This window comes from Danio rerio, chromosome 19 (genome assembly GCF_052040795.2).
Source record: "Danio rerio strain M-AB ecotype USA chromosome 19, GRCz13ab, whole genome shotgun sequence".
NCBI lineage: Eukaryota > Metazoa > Chordata > Actinopteri > Cypriniformes > Danionidae > Danio > Danio rerio.
This window is the reverse complement of record NC_141039.2, coordinates 51,025,462-51,045,000: the sequence shown is the minus strand read 5'-3', so window position 1 is coordinate 51,045,000 and position 19,539 is coordinate 51,025,462. Positions and strand designations below refer to the sequence as shown.

The 19,539-nt window shown below is 41.1% G+C and overlaps 1 protein-coding gene across 1 annotated transcript in view; it reads right to left on the bottom strand.

Moving 5' to 3' along the window:
* Window positions 1-19,539, bottom strand: part of ctnnb2 (catenin, beta 2) — a 21,559-nt gene extending 2,020 nt beyond the window's left edge. The window contains 14 exon segments of the mRNA NM_001001889.1: window positions 332-392; window positions 471-592; window positions 2,288-2,438; window positions 2,583-2,702; window positions 2,786-2,944; window positions 4,768-5,106; window positions 5,442-5,545; window positions 5,918-6,062; window positions 6,418-6,619; window positions 6,903-7,141; window positions 8,349-8,602; window positions 9,090-9,314; window positions 11,488-11,537; window positions 19,410-19,539. Coding sequence (NP_001001889.1) covers window positions 332-392; window positions 471-592; window positions 2,288-2,438; window positions 2,583-2,702; window positions 2,786-2,944; window positions 4,768-5,106; window positions 5,442-5,545; window positions 5,918-6,062; window positions 6,418-6,619; window positions 6,903-7,141; window positions 8,349-8,602; window positions 9,090-9,314; window positions 11,488-11,500 — 2,134 coding nt within the window. The 5' untranslated portion in view covers window positions 11,501-11,537; window positions 19,410-19,539.

Here is a 19,539-nt window from a genome sequence, read left to right as displayed (position 1 = left end):
TGCATAAACACACTGTACTTAATGATTAAACATTATAGCACACAGTAATTAGAGCCACTTAATCTAAAGTAAGGCCAATTAAATGTATTAATTCTAACTGCCTTCAGGTTTTTCCAGTCTGGATGATGTGGAAATGTCATGCAACAGTATAACAGTGATGTCCACTCTGCAGCAGTAATATACATATATCCTCTATGGAGCCCTAATATAAACATATCCTCAATATAGCCATATTAATATCCTCTAAAGCTCTGTAATGCACAACATCTGCTATATTGCAGTGATGTATAATATCTCTATACAGCGGTAATGTATTGATGTAATGAGGTACCGTCTGCTCTGTATGCGAGTGTCTCTCCTGGAGCACCGATATCCAGACCTAGATCAGCAGTCTGAGACAGAAGAGGAGACTCAGTGTCAGCTATAATCAGTGTTCAGATCATCATGTGGTAATATCGGTCTCTCTGTACCTCATTCCAGGCCATGGGCTCGGTTCTGAAGAGTGAGCTGGTGAGCTCCACTGACAGACGCTTCTTATAGTCCTGTGGTTTGTCCTCAGACATGCGGAAGAGCACGGCTGCGGCGTATGTGGCTGCAGAGATGAACAGCAGAAGTCAGACAAAACTACTGTGCATTTACATTCAGGAGTTAAACACACACCGTGCACCGAATATCTCCTCCTGTAAGCAGTGTAAAACTCTGCTCTTATTATATTGAATAAAAAGGCTGTTTGTTAGAGACATGCTGATGCGCAGGTTCTCAATCTCAATACAAAAATAAACAACAACATCAAATATCCCGAATATTTCAACAAAACCTGCACATAAATCAACCATAATGAAAAATAAAACACATTTTACACTTGAAAATATAAAGTGCAGAAGAGTTGAGCAATTACTGACAATGATCATTATTATTATGGAGTCAGACTAGGGCAGGAGTGACCAACCCTGTTCCTGGAGATCGACCATCTTGCAGATTTCAGTTGCAACCTATATTAAACACACCTGGCTGTAATTATCAAGTGCTGTTCAGGTCCTAATTAATTGATTCAGGTGTGTTTGAGCTGAACTTTCTAGGAAGGTTGATCTCCAGGAACAGGGTTGAGCACCCCTGGTCTAGGGTTTTAGTTTTGCAAACAAAAAAATAAGTTAAGCAAAAAAAATTGTGTAATGAAAAATCTCAACAAAAAAAAAAAAATAATAATAATAATTCACAGAATTTTGGGAATAAAAAGAACTGCAAATAAAAAAAAAAATCAAGTGGTGCAAAAAATAAAAATGTGCCTTTTTAAAAATTATTCATGTATTTGCTGAATATTTTTTCCAGTATTGCCTTTACAAAACCTCTGAAGTCAATTGCAATGCTCATATTGATTTGCTTGTCCGTTAACCAAGAGTTTGACTTATTTTTGCACTTCACATTTCTGTGCAATTAATTTTCTGGCCCTGATTTGATGAGGGGGCGGAGTCACTAGGGCATGGACGGCCCAGACCTGCCTCCTATGAAGCGACGTCATCATTAGCTGGAGAGATCATGACACAAAGGAAACCGGATATAAATCACCGTCATAAATCTAATCGAGATCAAGTAAAATACCGGAATGCTTACATTCTTGGGGAGATGTTTAAATCGTCAAACAGTAAAATTCACAAATCTAAATGAGCGTTGCAATTGACTTGAAAGGTTTTGTAAAGGTTTTGTAAAAGTTGTTTTTTTAATTTTAAATATTTTATTTTTTTCTCTGCTTTATTTCAGTTCTTTACCAAATTCCTTTGTATTTCTCAAAACTCAATTTTCCCCTTTTTGCATTATTTTGCTCAATACTTTATTTTTTGTTTGCAAAACTATTTTATGTTGCAAGTATATATAGCCTGAGATTAACTCCATATATTAAGAGAAAGAAGAAAAAAAAAAAAAGGTGAGTGTCCAGAGTGTCCAGCTGTTGGCGCTGCAAACCAAGCTCATGCAGCATCGCTGTACTGACAAACTGAACTGATTTCAGAAGCAGTGAGCGACTGCAGGATGAAGGAAAACAGTGGAGTAACAGCACAAAAACACACAAGCTACAGTTACAGCAGACATTAAAACTACCGAGTAAATAACTCGAGTGATAAACTGCTCCATTACAGCATGTGATGTTGGTTTACTTTTCAGCAGAGTGTGTGACCAGTTATTTTAAAGACAGAATGTAAAGGAAACCTCGTGTTCAGGACAGAACAGCAGACACTACAGTATCTGCATGTGTGTGTGTGTGTGTGTGTGTGTGTGTGAGACAGTAACTCACCCACGCCCTCGTTCCTGGAGTGCAGCAGTTCAGTGAGTGGAGCTGTGGCTCCTTCAGCCTCGATGGCCTCCGCCGCCTCCTTATCCTGCGCCAGCTCACAGAGGACGCCCGCTGCTACACGCTGGATGTTCTCGATGGGGGAATACAGCAGCTACACACACACACACAGACACAGAGGACTCAGTTTCTCTTTCAGTCTGTCCAGCTTTTGAGCAGATTAATCTACACCTCCAGCAGAGCTGCTGTAGACCATGATGACTGTAACGCTGAGCAGAAGGAAAGGTGTGCAGCAGACCTGTACGAACAGAGGGATGGTGTTGAGTCCTCTGATGACGATGCGGTTGTGAACGTCTCTGGCCAGGATATGAAGAGCACCGGTGCAGCCCTCTACGATCTCCTCCATGCGCACGCCCTCCTGCACACCACAGAAGAAGAGCAGGTGAGAAAACACTTCCTGCAGAAAACACCTTCCAGCTTCATTGGTCGAGCGGCACGCACCACGAACTGCTGCTGTGTGCCGCCCATGGAGGTGCGCCTCTGTGTGTCCTGATGCGCCCGCACCAGCAGCTGCACCAGGCGAGGGATGGCGCCCTGCTCGCGGAGCGGCGCGTGATTGGCCGGACACAGAGCCAGGTTCCGGATCAGACCCACAGTGGCCTGCAGAGAGCAAGAGTTCAGTTTCAGTTCAGTTTCCTTTACCTTTGTCATTCAAAATAAGTTGTAATGCAGAACGAAATGACATCGCATCAGACGCAGCAAGAACATTAATAACGTTGCATTACTATGTGCAGCATTCATTTACATTCATGCATTAGTCTGCCACATCAGCAACTACTAAAACACTTCAGAAGTTTCTAGAAGAGATCATACACAAGTATATAAATAGTCACACAGTATGTCTTTAAAGTGAGTAGGATTTTTCAATTCAATATTTGAAGACTTTAAAAGACATCCATCAGCATGTTTTTATAATAAAGATCTAGTGTAATACTATAAAAATGTCCACATAGTAATGAAGTGTTTAATGGCTCGACAGTAGTCACACATGATGGTGGTACATCATTATTCAATAAAACACACGAGTGACCAAGTCAGCACATTTAAGCATTCAGCAGACGCTTTATCCAAAGGATATAATATAATAACAATAACAGTAATTTAACAGGTGACTGCATTTAATTGCTGATTGAGAAATTAAAAAAGAAATTAGAATAGCAGCAAACAAACTAAGACAGACATGTGTAGCAAAGGCCATTTCCATTCAATTTTATGCGCATTTTTTGATTGCATTAAAAAAATAAAATAAATAAATAAAATAAAAGGCTTGACTGAAATGCAAAGATGCGCATACATTTTGAAAATATGCATTAAAAAAATGCACATAACAGAGTGGGATAAACCGTATACAATAAGAAAAAGTGCATAAACTACAACACCATTATACTGAATAATTCCAGTGTGCCCCACACCGTTGCAGCGGCAACCCGCTCGCGAAATACACACTCAGGCCCCATGTACACTAATACAGCTTAGATTAAAATGGCATTTTAGAATGAAAACAATCCACGTCCACAGTGTGCATCTCTGAACAGGCCTCCTTCCACACTATACCGCTGAAAAAGCACATCACATGACCACACACACACTCATGCTGCAGCATATGCACACGTTTGAGCTCCAGCAGTCAGCGGGTGCGTTGGGCACAAAACCCCAGAGAGCAGTGCACATCAGACTATCTGACGACTCTTCGCTCTTTTGAATCTATCAGGTAACGTGTCGCAGCATCAGTACACTGCTTCAGTCTCTTTCACCCTTGTACTTGGTCTTTTTAGTGTAAACCTCAGATACTGTTGATTGGTTCCTGTTTGTGGACTCCATTATACCGACACAGATCACTCTGCCTATTGATGCCAGAGTCCTGCAGGAAAAGTGACTGACAGGTGGTCATGTGTGTGCAACTTTATTTATTCATGATTTGGTTATGGGTAAAACAGACCATGCAGGTCAGCTAGATGAAACGGTAGGCTACAAATAAATCTGTGGTGAATTATTCAGAATTAATTTACTGCCGCCTACTATAACGAAGCCATCGTGGTGTTTCACATTAAACATTGTACGATGCCAAATTGTTCGACGCTGCCCAGCCCTAGACTGAATCCACAATTAAAGCGTTAGAGCGTCCGTTAAACGGTGGCCAGAAATTGTATAATTTAAACACTCTAATAAACAGACTTTGATTCTCATTGTTGCACACTCCCGCTGTGTGATTGGCTCTTAGATCAATAAAGAGTCCAGAGCTGATCACTGTTATTGACAAGTTTGATCACGATTCGATATCATATCGTTTATTAGCCCAGCCCTGACTGAGAATGAATAAACAACAAATATGAACATTTCCTGACCTCAAATAACAGGAAATCACCATTAAAATAAAGACTTCAGAATATTCCTGAAAGCCCACATTACCATGACAGGTTTACCTTAATGAGCGGCCAGTGTGAGGGCGGGTGGAGCAGCTTGACCACCACTGGCAGGCCATAGTGGAGCCGCACTGCATTCTGGGCCATCTCTGCGTCCTGGTGTCTGGAGGTGAGGTGTCGCAGCGCGCACACCGCCGGCTCCGTGATGTCCTCTCGGTCTCCCGCTCTGAGCACGGTCCGCACCAGCGACTCGATGCCACCCACCTGACACACCATCATCTTGTTCTTGTAGTTGTTGCAGGTGAGGTTGGAGAGGATGCCGGCGGCGCAGGTCACCACGTTAATGTCATCAGACGCCAGCAGCTGCACCAGCGTCCCCAGCAGACCCTCCATGCCCTCCTGCAGCAGGACACTATTTATTAAAGCGGCTCAAATAATTCAGACACTATTAGGGTCCAGGCATTTAAAGGCTGAGCCCTTTCTGAAGGAATAAACTGAGAATGAGGAACACTGAAGGTTTTATTTATTTATAAGTATTAGTTTGTGTAAGTCAGCTTATGCACAAATGTTTATAGTCATATTAGTGTATACGGTTTATATAAATTCCTTTAAGCTTCTGAGTCATTCAACTTTATTCTTATAAAAGTTCCCAACTATGTATAAATTTATAAAGTTCCCAAGAAAAAATTGCCATGCATTTTCACCATCTCTGCTAGACTGAGGACTGCACGTACCTGCTTTGTGGCAGCATCTGACAGGTTTCTGAGGGTCCAGAGGCAGTTCTGAACCAGACGCTGACTGGGGTCTGTCAGGTGAAGGCCAAGAGCCTGCATACCACCTGAAGCCAAAGGAGAAATGGGATTGAGAAAGAATAGAAGCTACACTGTTCAGATTCTGTAGAGGATACATACAGGAATCAGAGCTCAATTCAGTACCTCTTAGAACCTTAAAGACTCTTTTACATCCAACCAGTAACATTGCTGACAATAACTATATGCTAATTGCAAATATGCAATAATTCAAAAGAGAGAGAACCTAGAACAAGACATCTACTTGTCTGGCTGCCTCTCTGATATGAAGATTTATAAAAATACCAAATAATAATTGGACTGGTTAAATAAATCATCTAAACACAAGCATTACACATATTCTGAACGCATTGTGTGTTACCAGAGAGCACAGATATGGATGTATATGCTCATGTACGCACCAGCCTCCACGATGGCAGGTTTGTTGCTGGAGCAGACGGACAGCACCTTCAGCACGCGGCTGGTGGTCCACAGCAGCTTCTCATAGGTGTATGTTCTCATGATGTTGACCAGAGCCTGCGGTCCTCCACTGGCCAGGATGATCAGCTGAGGAGCAAGAGCACAGAGATCACTCAACACACAGTATTTTACTCCATTATACAAGGTCTCCACTTGAGTACAAATGTCTAATTCACTGACTAAAGCGGAGCTAGAATGAACGAAGAAAGACTTAATGAAACAAATTCCCTGATAATCCATGACCTGTACGAAAGTATTAAATATCCTTTTGTCTTGGCCAACAAATAATAAATAAATAAATTTGTATGTGTATATATATATATATATATATATATATATATATATATATATATATATATATATATATATATATATATATATATATATATATATATATATATATATATATATATATATATATAAAATTTTTGAACACACCCACCTTGCTCTCCTGGTTGCCGTAGGCCAGGATCTGCAGGCAGTCTGTGGTGATGGCGAGGAACTTGACGTTGGTTTTGTTGAGCAGCGCCACCATCTTCTGCAGACCTCCAGCCAGACGCACAGCCATCTTGGCCCCTTCCTGATGCAGCAGGAGGTTGTGGAGGGTGGTGATGGCGTAAAACAGCACACTGTCCACAGGAGACCTGAAACACCAGCACACGTTAACTGGAGAACACACGGCGTCTGATGAGCTTCACTCATTGGTTTCATCTCGAGTCGCTGCAGTGGTGTTTGTTTACTGGGTTAGGTTGAAGAGTCACTCTAGGCTCAAACTGACCATACCCAGAGGTCGATGCTTCAATAACCCAAGCATGCAACACACAATAGCTTGGCACAAAATATTGCACCTTTCAGCAATACAAGTTTGCCAATAATATTGCCTCGATAACTCTGATGAAATGATCAGTCCAGCATCTCTGTTCTCACCCGAGCATCTTGACGAGGGCCGGGATCCCTCCGCTCTTGAAGATGGCCAGCAGCCCCTCTCTGTGGTGGGACAGGTTGTGCAGTGTGCCGGCGGTGCAGCGGGCCGTCTCCACATCGTTGGTGTTCTGCATGGTCCTCACGATGGCCGACACCATCTGTGGAGAGCGCATGATGGCATGGCGGGACGCCTCCTTCTTGGAGAGCTGGTGCACCATCACTGCGGCTTTATTCACCACCACCTGGAGGAGCAGGAGAGATGGAGCACGTCTGAAAGTGCACTGATGAGACGCTTCAACCTGAGGAATCTGCAGCTCAACACTTCTTTATTTGTTTAATGCAATGTCAGCTGCTATGCAGGGGTTCTGCAGGTTTCACCAAGTCAGATTCAAGACTATCATTAATTACATTTCAGACCAAAACAAGGGAGTTTTTTCCTAATGGCCAATGGAAAACATTTGTACATGCCACAATAAAAAAAATAAATAATAATAATAATAAACATTTACATTTGTAATTTCTTAGCCATATTTGAAATAAGATGCCAAAACAAGCAAACTCTAGTCATACATATAATTTTTCAGCATAAATTCTTAAAAGAAAATAAGATTAAAGTTTTAAACACTGTAATTAAGTATGCACAACAGTGTGTTCAGGTCAGTGTCCTCGACAGTACAGCTGTAAACTCATGGAAATCTTAAGCAAATGTTATCGTAAAGGTGCAACTGGATATATGACTAAACCATACCAGTAAACAGAGTTAATAAAGCTAAGTTCTATTCAGAGGGATGGGTGTTGGCCTGATTGGGTAACTTTACATGGACAAAGGAAAACGAAGACCAGTTTAAACGAAGACCAACAACACATTTCAGTGAATTTAAGACTTTAAGGCTAAAGTAATGTAGTTTCTGAAGTGTAAGACATTAACACCCAGGGGACACCCTGCTATGGCCATTCTCTCTGCGAGAACAAGTATGGCATGTCAAACTACAAACAGCAGCATTTCAGATGCAATCTTCTGTTGATTCTGACAACAAATCTGCGCTCAGCGCATGGCTAAATATAACCTTAATAAGGATGTGTCGCAAAGACTTTCCATTTTTATCTCCAGCTGTAAGTAAACTGTTCATAGCATCAAAGAACCTTTAGGCTTAAAGGCAGTTCACCCAAATATTTACTCACTATTTCCCTTAGGATCTTCTAAACCCTTGTGCTTCTTCTGTTCAACATGAAAGATATTTTGAAAAATGCTGTAAACTAGCCATTGACAAATACTACAGAAGCCAATGCTTACAGAATATTATTCAAAATATTACCTTCAGTGTTCAACAGAAAGACTCAGCTATGGAACAAGTGAGTGGAGAGAGACAGAACTGTAAACGCAGGAGTGAGCTCTCCCTGTAGGAGCGTCTGAGCAGTCCAGTGTGCAGTAAAGCAGTGTTTTCTGACCTGGTCCTCGTCGTTCAGCAGTTTGGTGAGCTCTGGAATGGCTCTGGTGGCGAGCTCTGCATCGTCCTGGTAGTTGATGAGGTTGACCACCGCATGCTTCAGCATCTGCGACGGCTCCGCCAGACGCTGTACGTTTGTTGGATGAGCAGAGTCGAACTGGGTGGAGGCCATCGGGACGCTCTCATCCAGAGTCTCTGGGAACATGGCGGCTCGAACCCTCTGCGCCCGCGTCATGGCATACTGCCCGTCCAGATCTACAGGAGGAAGAGTGATTATCCAGACAGGAAGGAGAAATAAAGGACTACAGTGTCAATCAGCTCTATTGTTTACTAGTCAGTGCACTCATCAGGTCACAAACCATTTTAAATGCCATCTCAATGGCTAAACTCTTATTGCACTGAAATGTTCACACCTGTTAAGGACGCATGGTGTATTTTCAGGAAGCACGAAATAAGAAACACGCGACTCAAATCATCGAATGTAATAACAAACAAGAGACATTTATCTCAATTAATGTTCATCAATTAACATGAATAAACAGACAGGTTAGGAAACGTCTAGCAAACATTTATAATAGTTTCTGAAATGTTGCTGGTAATTAAACATTAGTTATTATATAGTATTATAATGTACATAAAAAAAGGTCAAACATATATGAAAAGGATAAGTTCTGCTGTGGTTAATAAACGTATACTCCATATGTATTATAGTCAGTGTGCTGTGGCGAAGGCATTGGCGTACCTGCCACCTGCTCAGGTGTGAAGGGCTGGCTGAAGCCCTGCTCCCACTCGTACAGCACCTGGTTGTCCAGATCCTCTTCCTCTGGGTTTCCTTTGCCTGAGAGCGAGGGCGCAGTGGTGGTGGCGCCCGAGTGAATCCCTGAATCCAGGTAGGACTGCTGCTGCCAGTGGCTCACTGCAGCCTTACGGTCCTGCTCCATGGCCATGTCCAGCTCCATCAGGTCAGCTGCAGCACACACACAGAACATTAAAGATCCCGCCAAGTGCTCTGAAACATGCATTATTCAATGTTTCTCAACTGAATAAAGGGGCGGAGCTACAGTACGTCCTGCCCTGTTCTTGAAAAACCACCAATAGGGTTTAGTTTATCACAGCTCTGCTAGTGATTGGTTAAACAAGCGCATCGAATTAAAGGCAAATGAGACAACATAAATCATTGATTTAAGCGTAAGAGACAAACCGCAAACATTTGTTTACATCTTCTAGATGAGAACTGTCACTTTTAGAGACTAGATCCTAGATTATGGATATCCTTAAAACTAATATGGATACTAATATAAATACATTTATATTTAATTTTATGTGTCCTATAAATGCCTTTAAAGATTGATATCAGCTTTTCAGTCCATGTCATGCCAAAAAGTTTAACTCACAAACATTTTATACATACCACTTTACTATAATAATAAAACATTAACAGTAAAAGGCATAAACACACAAATACATCTAAAAAAAAATCTAAAACAGAAATTTTAAAATTAACTATTAATAAAGATTCTACCATTTTTGCAGGACTCCCACTGAAAGATATTTCCTTTAAAGTCTCTCTAGATAAGTCAAGTTTAACAGCTCGTCAGCTTGCAGAAATTTGGAAATCCAAAATGAAAAGGCAGTAAAATTAACCAAGAGAACTTCTCAAATGTACCAAACAGATTAGTTTTAGTAATTTTAATTTAAGTTTACATTTATTTTTCCCCCTTCTAATTTTCTCAATGTCCACATGAAATCTAAATCTAGAATGTTTATTTTGCCAACTCATGTTGTTATTTAAGGTAATTGATCAACTCAAGTTAAACCACCATTGAAAAAAAAAAGTTTTTGTAATCTTCAGAGTCAGGTCTATGATCAAGCTATAATCCATGCACATTTCTAATTTCAAACATTACAAATCTGTAGAGTTATTCACTATAGTTTTATCACCAAAACTATTTAAAACATTACACTTTTACATTTGACCTCTAGATTAAACCCGATCCACATGGCTGCCGTTTGAACCGGTTACCGTGAGGCTTTGGCATGTTTCATTTCTATAGTGGAACTAAACACTAGGGCTGTGTGACGTGGGGAAATTATCTAATTGTAATTTTGTTTAACAGATATTGTGATTTCAATTTGATCTGTGATTTAATTTTGTAGTCGAGCTTCAGCTCAATATTCTGTATTGCAGCGTCTGACTGCTAAAATGCAGTTAGTTATAGGAACTGAAAAGATATTAACCAACTCCAACTTTTATTCAAATTTGTTTATAAATATTCAGAAACTAAACATTAATTTTAATCTTAAGTAGCGAGTTATGGCGTTAGTTATCTCCCGGTGCCTTCGTGATGTTTTTTCATACGGTGTAACAGCTGCAAACAGCTCTGACATTGTACTTTGCTATTGCTTGCTAGTAGATGGAGCGTCACTGGCAAGACTTTAGTTGACTTTATAGCAAGACGCTCCTCGTATAGCCGCCTGTGGTGTGTTGTTAGGTGCTGGTTGTTGTTGTATTTCCTCATGCTGTGGCAACAGTTCTGCGACAGCTCTTACAAATGACTCGTTTTTGTTCGGTGTCTGTGAAATCAAAATATTCCCATATTACCGACGTGCTGTTTATCTTTGATATTAATTCATCTGTTAACCCCTTCAGACCCTGCGTCCATTACATGGTCATCACATGACATCCCATTATTCTGAAATTTGGAACATAATTCAGGTCTGAATGGGTTGATGCTTCTGAAGCGGCAGATGCCATCATCCCACTTGTCCACGCTTTGCTGTTTGTTTTATTGTGGGCGTTGCGAATAGTTCGGTTGCACAATTTTGGTTGTGCAGAACGAAAGTGTGCTCACTCTTTTGGCTAGTAAGTCGGACAGACGGCAGACATGTTTGCACTGGGTGGAGGAAATTATATAATCCATATACATTTCATATTGCAGCCTATAGCGATAAGCTAAATCACAATTTTTTAAAATCGCAATTCCATTTAATCTCATAACCCTACTAACTATATTAAGCACAAAACACATGTTGGTTATTCGAGAGTTAAGTGAAAACATTCAGCAAATGAACCTGTTCTTCTGTCTACGTCACTGGACAAACACTGATAAACATTCAGGTTCACCTGGTCAAACACTCACCCTGGCTAGCCATCGTTGCGTCAATCCTTTAGCCTGAGCGACTTTCAAACCTGCAGAGAAAAATGAACACACTACATGACTACAAGCATAAAGTCCATTTCCCAAACTAGCCGAAACACGGTCTGTTTCCGTCAGACAGCAGCTGCTTTTACAAGTGAGAAACCGGCTTTAATCTCAGCGCAGACCCTGGAGCTAGTGTTCACTGTGGAAACTCCCCTCATTAGGCTGCAGGGCGTCACGCGAGAGTCGACAGCAGCACACACACACAGACTGAGTCATTAGGAATTGCCAGTAAAAACATGCAGAAGGGGTTAGTCAGCTTCATTCATCCAGAGCACATCAGGAGCCGGAGATTTATTTCATTATAAACAGCCTGAAGTCACGAAACCAACATCTTAAGGTGCTTATAATGAGCTTAATGAAGTTACCCGATCCCCTATCGAGGACGCTACTCTGAGTATAGCTCGCAGGACTATTATTCCGAGAACAAAACATGAAGACATTGGCTTACATTAACAACTGAAAAAATTAAGTTAATATACTATATGAAAATAATAAAATTATAACAAAAATAATTATATATATTGTTTTTTTCTTGTTTTTTTATAAAGGCAATGGTGTGTGTGACTCAGGATTAAAACTTCCCTCTATTGAGAGAGTGAGAGGGCGGGGGGTTTAGATCACCACAAACACACACACCGTAATCAGAAGACTGAAAAACAACCAACAAATGCCAATATTTAGGTCACACACAGGAAACGATTATGCGAGAGGATAAATGCCAAATACTAGACGATTCACACTGTAGCATGAGCTGCTGGAGTACACACACACACACACACATTCATGAGTGGGGTTTACACAAGACACTCCAAAGCGGCTGGATAGAGCAAAACAACTGAACAGAACCCAGAACTCAATATTGAAAAAAACATCTTTAACTTGACAAACAGTCCCAAAATAAAACTTCCATTTATACATAAGGTAAAAAAGCTTAAAAACATTAATGACTTAAATATGTCAATTAAAACAGCTAGTCAATCTGGGGTCAGTAATGTTTCTTTATAAGCTTGAAGAGAACGGTTTTAAAAGCATTAAAGCCCGCATTTATTGATCATATGAAAAGAAATCAATGAATGTTTATTTACTTATGAAAGCGGGCAAATATATATTGTTGGCAGTTTTATATTGATTTCAGTAATATTATGAACTAATTAACACTGTTCTGAAATCATAAACCTTTACATCTTTTAGTAGAAATTATACCAGGTTTGCTTTGTTTACCAATTCTAATTGAATTTGCATCGTAAACCTTAAAAATTAAAGTTATTTATTTCATGTTTTACGTTTGCTGCTTAGTTGCTATACTCCCAAAATTATTACCCAAAGATCTGCAGATTCTGACCAGATTCAGCACAGAAACAGTCAGAAGTGGTGTGCAGATGGTGTCGGGCTGGTAATGCCCTCAGTAAAGCCAGACTCCGGCCGGCAGTTCTCCTCAGTGGAGCGGGTCAGGGGTGGAGGACACTTTCAGAAGCGTGAAGAGAACCCACAACCTAATGAAAGCTGCCGAGCACTCTCAATGTGAAGTAAATCTCCTCACACTGGCCTCAGAACAGTGCAGTGGACTTCTATTTTCAAGAGGAAACTGCTCCTGTCTTCCTTCCTGAGGGGCGTTGGGCTCGCCAAGCAGCAATTAAATCAATGAAACGAACCTAAGATCTCTCAGAGAAACCAATCAAAGACGTGCAGATCAACATCAAGCATACATCAAGGCGAGATTAAACTCTTCTGCACAAACGGCTTTAATTAATAGCTGCCTTATGACCAGAGGGACTTTCTCTGAAGCGCATCTAGGAAGCGGCGGCTCTCAGAAATGGAAACGCTGACGGAAACTGACTTCCTGTTGCAGTGGAGAACATCAGCGCTCACCTCAGAAGAGCCGAAACACGTCACGTTATCAGAGGTGAACGAAACGCACACACAGCAGAAAAACAACAGGCTGATTTCCACATCAGCCACATTGATTGCTGATCTTGCTGAATGTGTGGTTTATCAAAACACACACACTCAAACACACACACAGATTTACTGCAGCAGAAAGGAAGAGCGTCTATTCGGAACAGAACCGCATGTTTACTATCAGCTTGTGCATAGAAAGCAGCATTACGTGCATTATCAGAAAGTGCAGCAGTTAGTGTGTTTGTACTTCAAATAGGCATAAGCCGGTATAAGACTGTGATGGTATGATAACCTTGGATGAAAACATCACGGTATTGTGATTACAGAACTAAAATATATTCTTCTTAAATGTTTGGGGAAAAAAAATCTGCTTTAAAAGCGCTTTACTTTATTTTGAGAAACATGTAAAGTGTTTTGGAGCAGTAATCATGTCAGCCTGATTAATTGAAATGTATTATAGACTTCTGCTGTCTTTGTTAGATTCAGAAACACTGATTTCTTTACAAATTAAAACGGCATCTTTGGATATCGTTTCTGCTGGAGATCCTGTTGTCCAAAAATCAAATAAAAATGTTTTAAAAAAATTGTAAGATATCAAAGTTTTCATTTTATTGTTATTGAGTTGTGATAATATTTCTTATTAAAACATTCTCCTAGTAAAGTGCTGTTGTTACAGTGCTTCCCACAGGTTTGAAATGGATTTGCACTGGTAGACGAATTAAAAAACACCATTTACCCACATCACATAAACAGTTAACTATATAAGACAAACAAAACATTTAATTTTTTTATAATAAGTGTATTTATCATGACACGGTTCCTTTTCAATAGGTTAAAAGTAAAAAAAAAGACTGAAATAAAAATAAAATACTTCTATGCTATTCAGGAGCCATGTGCACCCACTGACAGGTCAAATATGCTTCCCTCTCTGTCAAGTTCAAAGCAAACTTGAATACCAAATGCCTGTGTGATATATTAACATGATCAAATTAATGAAATTATCAGCAAATGAGAAATAAATGGCAGAAAAGTTAAGACAATATCTCCAAAAACCAAATCCAAATCATAATTGCAAGATTACAACGAGTAGATTTTTATTTATTCATTTTTAAATAAGGCAAATGTGTTAACATTAATATGCTGAGCATATAGCAACGTGTGCAAAGTAGTGCAAAGTGTGCAAAGTAGTCTTTCATAAAAGAGTAATGCAAAAACACACAAGAAAGCGAATGTAAAAGTTGAATTCCCGACATTTAAGGAGATTTAGAAACCCGGGCTGGACAAATTTTTAAAGTTTCAAATGCATGCGTCTCTGTGGGTTTGAAGAGCACAAACTGTCTGCATGAATGTTGACAGGTCTCGCTGGCACAGAACGAATCTGGTAAACTTGAAATTTTCCAATACTTAATCGCAGAACTTTGGTTTATTGACAAAAAGAAAAAAAGTGTTAAAGGATGTTAATAGTAAAATAATGCGTCACTAAATATACTGGGCAGCTGGGCGGCCCGCCCAATAAAGTCATGTTTAATTATTTCCTTAAAATAAACAGGTCAAGGATTTCAGATGTATTTAATTCTAATTCAGACTAAAACTGACAGTGCAAACACAGAGCCCTATCATACACCCGGCACAAGACGCGTTTGGTGCAATTTGTTGGCATTTTTAGACCAGCACAATGCTAGTTTTCACGTTATGCACCACATTGATTAAATAGCAAATCCATTTGCACAACTCTGTGGACTAATGGGTGTGCTGGTCTAAATTAGGTGTGTTAAGGTGCATTGATGACGAGTTGCTATTTTGAAAAACTGAAATGGACCACACAGTTGACCAACTAAAATCTACAGACTCCGCCATGTAAACAGACAGAAAGTGCCATGGAGGAGCACAATTGACCCTTAAAGGGAATAGAAGACGAGACTCTGACTGGTTTAATCTCAAAACACACCCAGAACTCATGAAGAGAATAAGCACAGCCCTGTAAAGCTGCAGTCACACTGGACTTTTCTCCCCATAGACTTCATCCACACGCACGCCAACGCGTCAGACCGGAAACGCAAGCTCCTGCAACAAGTTTTGCAGTTCACCGTGTTGGAAAGTTCAAGCTTAAGGAACTCTGACCTGCGGATTTGCATTATGTGACAGCGTGAGACCAGTCGAGGTTTAAAACATGACCTCTCTGGACAGAAATTTAAACCATGGAGCTACGCTGGCTTTGCTAATGTCTAATCATCTTGCTTAATCCCGTCTCTTACCACAGTGCCGTACGACAGAATTTCACATGCTCAAACTCTAGTGCGATTGCGGCATTAGGCCATGTGCCGGGGCTGCCGGGTCCATTTATCCATCATTTAAACAGCAAACGTGATATTAATGCTTTTGCGCCCTGAGCTTCAGACTTTGCACCTAGATGGTTAAAATAGAGCCCCGAGTCTTTAAACACTATTAATAAACAAACCCTCAGCAGATACTCCAACTCTGATGGACGGCCATCATTTTCCATAACTCCGCCTATTAATTTTAGCTTTGGGCCTCCAGCCAATAGCAGAACAGGAAATACTCAGGAGGCGTGACTAAGAGTGCGACCCCATCTGATTGGTCAAAGTTAAATAAACCATCAATGCATAAAACAAATGTCCTTCATCAGATGTCTGCCACGCGTATACTGCACAGAATACTTTACTGATCTAACCTCCACAGCTAAAGCCAGAATAACAGGAGCACAGAACACCGCTCCAGCCGCATGCACTGCTCTGCTCTGCAGCCAATCCGCAACTGGGTTAAGTGCTGTTTCTCAGCTGGATGAGCACAGACACACACACTTGTGATGGAGGAACTGCAGAATCCCAGCGTCAGACATTGCTCTGAAGCAGCACTACTGCGGCTGAATATTTCAACTTCAGCTCCAGAATATAACAGAGCTGCTTTCACATGCAGGTATTTACAGGAAGACTCGCTTATGATAACATCCTGGAGCCAGAACTGGACATTCCTCTCCTGAGTGTGTGTGTGAGTGTGTGTGTGTACTTCAAATACAGGCCTGCACTGAGAGACTCGCTAGCGGGAAACAGTGCTGTGAAGCTGTGCCAATGTTAATAAATTAGGCATTTTAAGGGTGCATATGAAGGGAGAGGGCCTGATCTGAGAGCAAACAGAGGCAGCTGTGCTAGTTTATATGCGTGCGTGTGTGTGCGTGTGTGTGTGTGTAGTCCTCCACAGTGGTGAGACTGACCTGGAATTAATTTAGCAGACAATAAACACTGACTGAAGGCAGTCGAACACAAACTCGCAGGGTTTTCCTTGCGGCACCAGTCTGCGTTCCCCACAGCCGGATGAACAGAACCATCTCTGTGCCATTACTGGACGGATTTGGAAACTAAACCTTCAAAGTAAAGGAAGGCGGGCTGATTAGCTCTCGTAATGGGCTCGTTTACGCTTTATTGACTGTATTCTGTTGAGATCGGCTGATGCTGGACTGCAGCACTTTAGCGGTCGTCAGAGCATACATTTTTATTTAACACCATGTCAGCAACAACAGCTATTTCCATGGTAAAGCAGCGACTGTTTAAACGTTCAAGAGTGAAACTAGATGAAAGACTGACTAAATTAATGCTTAAGTTTTTATAACTGATAATAATTCAATTTGAGCTTCATGATACTGGAATGATGTGTGATATTGGAGTATTGCAATAATGACATGACTCTTGAAAAATGCTACTTTTATTTGCCGTTTTTAAACTTTCATAATAAATTTTTAATAATAAATCATTTTTACCTTTCAGATTTCAATTTACACACGGTCAAAGTGCAAACATGCAGTCTTTAAAACACCATGGCTGTGTCCGAAACTGCATACTTCCATACTATATAGTACGCTAAAATCAGTATGCAAGCAGAGTAGTAGGTGGGAATTCATGGAATTCAAAAATCAGCATGCAAGAAGTACCTACTACTACTACTACTGCGAGAGAACTCGTAAATGGAAGTGAAGCGATGCAACTGGCGCAGGTAGGTCACATGACCATGACAAAATGGTGGGTGTAGTACATCCGGATTGCATTCATACTTCTCACATTCATACTGTACAGAACGTACTTTTCTTATGGCCTAGTTGTACTTTTCAATTCAAATTCAGCACCTATAAAGGGGTTTCGGACGCAGCCTACAGCCTACTACTCAGTAGTTACCGCATTTTAATTTAAATGTACTACTACCGAGGAGTATGAAGGGAACCTGGATGTACTACATCCACTATTTTGTCATGATCACATGACCTACGTCATACGACCTACGTGACCTATAAGTTGAGTCGCTTCACTCCCATTTATAAATTCTCTCGCAGAGCATCATGGGTCAGCATAGCATTCATCTAATGCGCATTTCAGATTCTCGTCGGAAGTAGTAGTTCATCCTGGTACTTCTCACATACTGATTTTCGAATTCTATGTATTCGGACATACTACTCGGCTTGCATACTGTTATTAGCATACTATATAGTATGGAAGTATTCGATTTTGGACGCAACATATGACTGAGTGAAAACCTCATTGGCTGTTGTCGACTCCACCCATAAGTGTTTATTTTCAGCTCAGAGTTTAAGCTTGAGCCACTCCAGCCAATAGCAGAACAGCAACTACTGTGGGGTGGAGCTGAAAATAGTATAGACCCATCAAAATGGTCAAGTTTAGGCAAACCAATGCAAAAAATAAACATGCGTGCAATACTTATATCAAATATGCGATTACCGTGATAATTGTGTAGCTCTAATCTTAATTAAATGTCATTTTAGACACTGTAAACGGAACCTGACGGAGTTGAAAAGTCGTATCCAGCTTTCACCGGAAGTTTATCAGTGGCTGAAAAACACTTGCCGGCGCACTGCATCACCTTATTTTCTTTCATAGCCGGCCGTTTCACATCATCTCCGCGTGTTTGGAAGGGAAACCGCTGTTGTTTTTAAACACACACACACACACACACACACACGCGGAGGGTTTTTCCCGCACACACGCGAATCACAGACTCGTAATCGTGGAAAAGTTTCGACAGTTCAGTTTCCACCGGCTGCAGTGTGTGAAGCAGCTGTCCTGGAGCTCAGACACCCGAGCCCTCCTCAAACACGCAGGAATGCATCTTTGTCTCGGTGAGGGCAGCTCAAAGAAGAGTTCAGAAAGCGGACCAGAGTGAAGCCCGCGGAGCGCGTGCACGAGCTGGACATAACGCGCGCCGCCGACAATCTGAATTCAACAGCAGAACTTCAGAACAAAACACAGAATTTCTGAATTTCACATCACATTTCTACAAGCTAAGCGCAAATAAATGAAGCTGTGTGGCAGGACAAGCTCTGTTATTATTATTATAGATATAAAAAATATACAAGAATACCGATTATCATAGGCTAATTCACTTACAGCTGACACTTTAACTGGACTAACATTAGTTTCAGCAAAACCCAAACTCCACAGCTCAGCCCACACTTCACTATTATATGACGTTAATCAATCCTCGAGGTGTTTAATGAGTTATTATGACACACAAAACCGCTGAAGGAGAGAAACTGCTGCTAAATCAGGACCAGACTCCAACAAAGAGGAAAATCTCAATGAGAGCGCCACAGTGAGAGCATGAGCGTGTTCATTAATGCTGCAGATCAGTGATTAGTTTATTCATCATCATCCTCATCCTCCTCATTGATCTGCGGCTCCTGCTGATAGTGTTTATTATTGGTCATCAGGTTGTGACTTCATCAGCCGGAGCCACAGCACTGACTGAATGAAGGCTAGCTCGCTAACATTAGCCGCTGTCAGCCACCGTAAATAAACACCGTAAAGTCTCCGTGTGTCCCGCACAAACCTGCAGTCAGACACCGGTGATGACCAAAAAGCGTCACGGTAAAGCAAGCGGTGAACCCTGAGCAGCCCCGGGTGCTCGCCCCTCCCGCATTCAGCACTCAATCTTACCTGAACCGGAGAGCTCCGTGCAGCGGCCGTGGAGCCTGACCTTCTCGTTGGTGTCTTGTAAGCAGTGAATCCACCGGTGTTTCTCGTTATTCTCTCCGGTCACGGTGCGTCAGTTCTCTCCGCTCTCCCT